The sequence below is a fragment of the Protobothrops mucrosquamatus genome, unplaced genomic scaffold, assembly GCF_001527695.2.
Source record: "Protobothrops mucrosquamatus isolate PMUCROS unplaced genomic scaffold, P.Mucros_1.0 scaffold3327, whole genome shotgun sequence".
Classification (NCBI taxonomy): Eukaryota; Metazoa; Chordata; class Lepidosauria; order Squamata; family Viperidae; genus Protobothrops; species Protobothrops mucrosquamatus.
In genome coordinates, this window is record NW_015389317.1 from 1 (window position 1) to 7,571 (window position 7,571).

The window sequence follows — 7,571 nt, forward strand, 5'->3', positions numbered from 1 at the left end:
AGCTCTCTCTGTTTTATATCTGATCCTTAGGTGCAGCTGATTGTGATTGATGGAATCGCCTTTCCTTTCCGCCATGACTTCGAAGATCTGTCGCTGCGAACAAGGCTTTTGAACGGCCTGGCCCAACAGTTGATATGCATCGCAAATGACCGTACCTTAGCTGTAAGTCTGAGGAAGAATGGAGATATGTGGCTAAGTCGATAAATGGTCCTCGGTTGATGACCCACAATTGAGCCATAACATTTCCGTTGTTAAGCGAAACATTCGTTTCGTGGATTTTGACCCGTTTTGTGATCTTTCTTGCCACAGTTGTTAAGTGCATCGCTGCATTTGTTAAATTAGTCAGACGGTTGTTAAGTGAATCTGGCTTCTCCATGGCAAAGGTCGCAAAAGGGGAAATCACATGACCCTGGGACACTACGCTGGTCATAAATAGGAGTCAGATGCCAAGTGTCTGAATTTTGATCACATGACCCTGGGGACACTGCAGTGGTTGCAGGTGTGAAAAACGGTCATAAATCGCTTTTCCCAGTGCCGCTGCAACTTCAAACGGTCATTAAACGAACTGTGGTCAGTCGAGGACTACCTGTATAACTTTGTGACACTCGAAGTAGTGAACTAAACATTGGGCAGAAAATTCAACGCAACACGCTGTGGTGTATTTTTTGACATGTTCTATAAATCTGTCAATTGTGGCGGTTAAACCATAATGTCTAGCTTAATATATTATTTAAAACCAGTTATTTATTCATCAGAGTATGATTCAACAAACGCTAGCTTGACATACGAGAATCCAGCTATTCCTTTGTTCTTATAAATCTCATCTTGTCTGCGTTTGAAGTGGGTTAAGGATTTCCTGCCTTTTGATTGTCATTGTATTTTTTTTATAAATATAAATGCCAGTTTGGTCTAGTGCAGGGGTAGGCAACCTTGGCTCTTTTATGACTCGTGGACTTCAACTCCCAGAATTCCTGGGCCAGCATGGCTCAGCTTGGAAACCTCTCCCTTTCCCCTCAGCATGGCTGGCTCAGGAATTCTGGGAGTTGAAGTCCATGAGTCATAAAAGAGCCAAGGTTGCCTACCCCTGGCAAGTGGTTAAAGCACCAGGCTAGAAGCCAGGATATAGTAAGTTCTAGTCCCACCTTAGACATGAAAGCCAGCTGGGTGACTTTGGGCCAATCACCAGGAGATGGTGAGTTCTAGTCCCACCTTTGGCGTGAAAGCTGGCGGGTGACTTTGGAGATTGAGAGTTCTAGAAGAGCCATGGAGACGCCGTGGTAAGAATGCGGTATTGCAGGCCGACTCTGCCCACAGCCAGGAGTTCGATCCTGACTGGCTCAAGGTTGACTCAGCCGTCCACCCTTCCGAGGTGGGGTAAAATGAGGACCCAGATTGTTGGGGGGGGGGGCAAGATGCTGACTCTGTAAACCGCTTTGAGCTGTAAAGCACTATGAAGTGGTATACAAGTCTAAATGCTATTGCTAGTTCCCACCTTAGGGATGAAAGCCAGCTGGGTGACTGGGCCAGTCACACTCTCTCAGCCCAACCCAACTCACCAGATTGTTGTTGTTGTGGGGAAAATAGGAGGAAGAGTAGGAGTATTGTGTGTATGTATACACCTATCTAGCCTAAAACGGCTAGATAGGTCGATAGAACTGAAGAAGCTTCTTGGATGAGAAGAGAAGCGTCTTCAAGGAAAAATAAAGAAAGTCCAGCTGCCTTTTGGAGAAGCACCTTTGAGATAGACAGACGGACAGGCAGATAATAGACAGACTGACAGAATCCTGTAAGGAGAAAACAAGTCTTGCTGAGAGACGGTGTGGAAGAAATTCCTTAGCAAACTGCCTTTCCTCTCCTTTGACCTCTGCCTGGAGGTGCTGCAGTCCTAGCTGGCTTCCTGCCAACGGATGACAGGCTTGAGCTACAGCTATTTATAGGTGGGCTTTTTTCAGCCTACCCAGGTTAGGAAGGATTGTTCCAGAATGAAGCTTAGGCACGTTCGGGAATGTTACTTATTTCCTGTTTCCAGGTAACATAGTTCCTCTTTAAGCCGTGATTCTGTATGTACGCTGGGATTTCTTTTTTACTGCTGGGCTGCTAAAAATAAGCCTGTCCATGTGTTTTTACTCAGATAGTGTTAGAAGACAACGGAGAACAGCCCTAGTGGATCAGTCTGCGAGCCTAAAATTTTACTTCCCAAGCTGGCTAAACAAAATTTATTTTATTTATTTATTTTTTAAATTTATATCCCGCCCTTCTCCTTGCGGACTCAGGGCGGCTAACAACCGGATAAAAATACAAAAATACAAAAATATCAACTACGAATTTAAAAGTTAATTAAAAGGGAAATATTCATAATTGGTCTAATTAAAATTATAATTAAAACCCCCTCTAAAAGTTTTCCCCTAGGCCAGTCCCGCAAGCTGAAATAACCATGTCTTTAGGGCGCGGCGGAAGGAAGGGAGATCAGGGATCACCCTGATCTCTGGGGATAGTTCATTCCAGAGGGTGGGAGCTCCCACAGAGAAGGCCCTCCCCCTTGGGGTCGCCAGCCGGCACTGTCTAGCCGACGGTACCCTGAGGAGACCCACTCTGTGGGAGCGTACAGGTCGATGGGGGGTAATCTGCGGCAGGAGGCGGTCTCGGAGATATCCAGGTCCGATGCCATGGAGCGCTTTAAAGATGATGGTCAGCACCTTGAAGCGCACCCGGAAGGCCACCGGCAGCCAATGCAGCTCGCGCAGCAGCGGTGTTACCAATGGGAAGCCTCACGTAGTACATGACAGCAATACCCCTAGTTAAGAATACTCAGAGGCACCCCAGTTTAATCGATCTGCCCCTCCAGTTTAACACATTCCAGTATTTGAGGTGCTGCCACAAAGAGGAGGGACTCAATTCATTTTCCAAAGCACCCAAAGGCAGGACAAGAAGCAACGGATGGAAACTAAGCAAGGAGAGAAGCAACCTAGAACTAAGGAGACAGTGAGGACAATTAACCAGTGGAACAGCTTGCCTTCAGAAGCTGTGGATGCTTCATCTCTGGACATTTTTAAGAAGAGGCTGGACAATCAATTGTCTGAAATGGTATAGGGTTTCCTGCCTGAGCAGGGGGTTGGACTGGAAGACCTCTAAGATCCCTTCCAATTCTGTTATTCTGCACTGGATGCTGACATCGGATTCTTTAGATAATGTGCTGGATGAACAAATCCTTCGTAGTTCCTGTTTTGAGTTACTGACTCAGGTAGACCAACATAGGGGGCTTGATGGGCACATTTTGTACTGCTAAGATAACTCAAAAATGGCAGTCTTTTGGTACAAGGACGGAGGTCTGTTTGCTAAATGTTGGCAATGATGAACGAGTCAAGATTCAGATGATCAAATGTCTCAGACAGAAAACTAGTGGGATTGTTCCCACAACCTCCTTTAGCCCCTAGAATTCTCTCCACCAGTTTTTGTTTTGGTATTGCACCCAAGGAGCCTACTACTAGTGGCCCTGCCTTTGCTCTCTTTTGCCACAGTGGCTCTGTTTCTGCTTGCAGGTCTTTGCATTTTTGTTTTCTTCTCCAGTACTTTTCTTCTACTCACCTGTCTCTAGGTCCACTATCCAGACTTTTTGTCTTTCTTAATGACAATTGTTAAGTCTGGGGGTGGCGCAGCGGTTAGAATGCAGTATTGCAGGCTAATTCAGCTCACTGTCCAGAGTTTGAGCCTCACCGGCTCAAGGTTGAGTCAGCCTTCCATCCTTCCAAGGTTGGTAAAATGAGGACCCAGATTGTTGGGGGCAAAATGCTGATTCTGTAAACCTCTTAGAGAGGGCTGTAGAGCACTATGAAGCGGTATATAAGTCTCAAGTGCTATTGCTATCATTATTAGGGAAAGTGGCCATATCACATCTACTTGTGGCAGAGGTGGGGAAGTTGTGGCTCTCCAAAAGTTATAATAAAGTTGGAAGGGACCTTGGAGGTCATCTAGTCCAACCCCCTACTCAGGCAGGAAACCCTATACCATTTCAGACAAATGGCTGTCCAGTCTCTTCTTAAAAACTTCCAGTGTTGGAGCATTCACCGCTTCTGGAGGCAGGTTGTTCCACTGGTTAATTGTTATAACTATCAGGAAATTTCTCCTTAGTTCTGGGTTGCTTCTCTCTTTGGTTAGTTTCCATCCATTGCTTCTCGTCCTGCCTTCAGGGGCTTTGGAGAACAGATTGACTCCCTCTTCTTTGAGGCAGCCCCTGAGATATTGGAACATGGCTATCATGTCACCCCTCGTCCTTCTCTTCATTAAACTAGACATACCCAATTCGAACAACTGTTCCTTGTATGGGATCCAACTTCATAAGCCTTAGCTGCATGACCAGTAATCAGTGACAAGGGCTGTTATACTCTAAGCTAGTGTTTCTCATCCTGTGGACCTCAACTCCCATGCTGGCTGGGGAATCCTGGGAGTTGAGGCTTGTTGTTAAGTTGAATCACTGCAGTTGTTCAGTTAATAACACGGTTGTTAAGTGAATCTTGGCTTCCCCATTGACTTTGCTTGTCAGAAAGTCACAAAAGCTGATCACATGACCCCGGATAGTAAAAGTGTCATAAATATGAGTTGCCAAGCGTTCTAAATTTTGACCATGTGGCCATGAAGATACAATGGTTGTAAGTGTGAAAAACTCATAAGTCACTTTTTTCCCCGGTGCCATTGTAACTCTGAACGGTCACTAAATGAATGGTTGTGTAAGTTTGGGACTCCCTATATTTGATGTAAATTCTCTCCTTTTTTTTTTGCTTCTTTCAGGTCGTGTTGACCAATCAGATGACCACACGCTTTGAACAAAGCCGTTCCTCTTTGGTACCTGCCTTAGGTAAGCATTTTTACTTCCTGTTAGAGGAGATCTTTTTTTCTCTCTCCTCTACTTACATTTCACTTTCTCTCTTGGGAACAAAAAGTACAGTGATGGTCAAGTCTTGTTTTCCAAAGCATTCTCTCTGAAAGTCTATTCCAGTGATGGCGAACCTTTTAGAGACCGAGTGCCCAAACCGCAACCCAAAACCCACTTATTTATCGCAAAGTGCCAGGGCCGCATCAGCATTATGGTGCCCTCAGGGGGGCCAGCGGGGGGCATGGCCTACTGGGTTGGTGTGGCTGTGGTGGTCATGGCAGACTGGGTGGGCATGGCTGCAGTGGGCGTGGCCACCTCGTTATTGCTCATGGGGGGGACGCCTGTGGGGGCTGGGCAGGATTGGGGGAGATCCAGGGGGTCTTGTGGGTGGGGTGGTGGGCAGGAGGCTTTTCCTGCAGGGTGCGGTGGGGGTGCCATTGCTGCAAGGCGAGGCAGGAGCGGCTGCTGCCTGACACCATCGGCCCCCGCACACAGAGGCCAGCGAGTGCATGGGGGAGTGCTCTACTACAGGGCTTTTCAACCAGTGGTACGGGTACCACCTGTGGTACATTGGCACCTGGCAGGTGGTATGCGACCATCCTAGAAAAGTGGTAGCGGGGGAGGGGAATGAGCTGAACCAGTGGCAGCACCACACAAGCCTGAGCGAGAGACGGCTGGAGCTGCAGGGCTGTCAGGGCTCAGTGGAAGCGCCAGGATCAGCGCCAGGATCCAGCTGGAAAGCAGCACTGATCCTGGTGCTTCTGCTGAGCCCAGAAGAAGAGCCGATCAGCTGGAATGTTGCAGCATCTCCAGGGTCTTGTGATTTACATTCAGATGCTTGGCCACTGATTCATATTTATGACGGTCACAGTGTCCCAGGGTCATGTGAAGTGACCAAAACCTGCTGCAACCACCCAGCAGACAGGAGGAATAAAAACCAAACACACCACCACCACCACCACCCCTGCGGCCAATCCCCAACAGAAATGCTCACAACAATGAAAACCTCGGACAGGAGGAAGAGCGCGGCCGGGTGGGCAGGCAGGTGTCTTGCTCGGCTGTGGCATGGGGGGGCCCTTTTTTCAGTGCCATTGTAACTTCGAACAGTCACTAAGCGAACTGTTGTAAGTCAAGGACTACCTGTACTTTATCACTTTTTCCCTTTTTTTTGGTCATCAAGTTTTTGACACCTTGTTAGGCGACTGGTGGTACTCGGATATTGCCATATCCTAAAAGTGGTACAATGGGTGAAAAGGTTGAAAAGCCCTACTCTACTACCTATACTCCAGCTTGCTAGCCAGCCGCTTCGCCTTTGTGCTGGGTGGGGCTGTTGCTCTGGGCGCCGGCGGCAGCCTAATGGACCTGTGCAAGATGCTCGTGGCAGTGGCAGGTGTGCCCACAGAGAAGGCTCTGAGTACCGCCTCTGGCACGCGTGCCATAGGTTCGCCATCACTGGTCTATTCATACGGAGAACGTTTTATGCTTATAACTCTGTTTTGCCCTGGCCTTAGCTGTGATTGCATCTACTGCCTGTAGTCCATTCATTGTTTCCATTGTTTCCTGTTTTGCCTTCTGTTGCTTTGGAAAATAGGTTGACCCCTATAAAAATGAAGGGGTCAACCTATTTTCCAAAGCACCCAGACTGCAAGACAAAAAGCCATGGATGGAAACTAATCCAGGAGAGAAGCAACCTGGAATTAAGGAGAAACTTCCTGACAGTGAGGACAATTAATCAGTGGAACTCCTTGCCTCCAGACGTATTGGTTGCTCCATCACTGGAGGTTTTCAAGAAGAGACTGGGCAGTCACTTATCTGAAATGATATGGGGTCTCCTGCTTGAGCAGGGGGTTGGACTGGAAGACCTCCAAGATCCCTTCCATCTCTGTTATTTTAGTCCTTAAAAGCTGATGTAATAATATATTGGCTCGTTTTAAGTTGTCCCGAGACTCTTAGCTATTTTTGTAGCCAAAGGCAGAGAATTTCAGTAATTGTTGTCATCGCAGGAACTACAGAATATCAATTTTAACTGTGGAGCTGCTAACTTAATATGGGGCATTCTTAATACGAAAACATCTCTAGAAATACTGAAGGGGCAACTTAGGAAGACCAAATTGACCGGTGTCAGAGATCTCTGAGGAATAAATTACAATTCCCTCGCCTTTAAATGATAAGAGCAATCATTGATTGTTTACTAGCCAACTTCTCTTCCTCTCGTTTCCCAAGGTCCTCCACCCATTCCATGACAGATGTACTCTGGTTAAAGATTCTTTATTTCTTTCTTAAATTTATATGCCACCATCTCCCCCGTAGGAGAGGTAACGATACTGAAGGTAATAAAATAACGAAGAATTTTCTGCGCTGAAATGAGATCTCCTGAATCAAAAGAGCCGGGGAAGCCAAACAGAGCCCAAATAAAAGATTTACAGAAAGCACTTCTTCTTCTTTTTTTTTCCCACTGCTTCCTGCCAAGCAAATCTCTCTTTTATTTTTTAAGTAAAGCGTCCTTTGAGGTGAACTTGACTGCTGGGGACTTCCTGAACACATCCATTTAATTTTCTTGGCAGCTCTTCCGGTGGTTTTCCATTGCTTTATTTCAGGTTGTTTGGGATTTTTTGTTTAGCTTATAGCCTGTGATTCCCTGATGTGCTTCCATCCCAGTTCTAGCCAGATCCGACACGGTTTAGTTTTTCTGAGAACAGCC

General features: G+C 46.7%; 1 protein-coding gene across 1 annotated transcript in view; it reads left to right on the forward strand.

Annotated features, from left to right (window-relative positions):
- Nucleotides 1-34: 34 nt before the first annotated feature.
- The window catches only part of LOC107297478 (DNA repair protein RAD51 homolog 3), a 40,017-nt gene continuing 32,480 nt past the window's right edge, over nt 35-7,571 (forward strand). The window contains exons 1-2 of the mRNA XM_015826843.2: nt 35-162; nt 4,786-4,852. Coding sequence (XP_015682329.1) covers nt 4,804-4,852 — 49 coding nt within the window. The 5' untranslated portion in view covers nt 35-162; nt 4,786-4,803. The remainder of the gene's footprint in view (nt 163-4,785; nt 4,853-7,571) is intronic.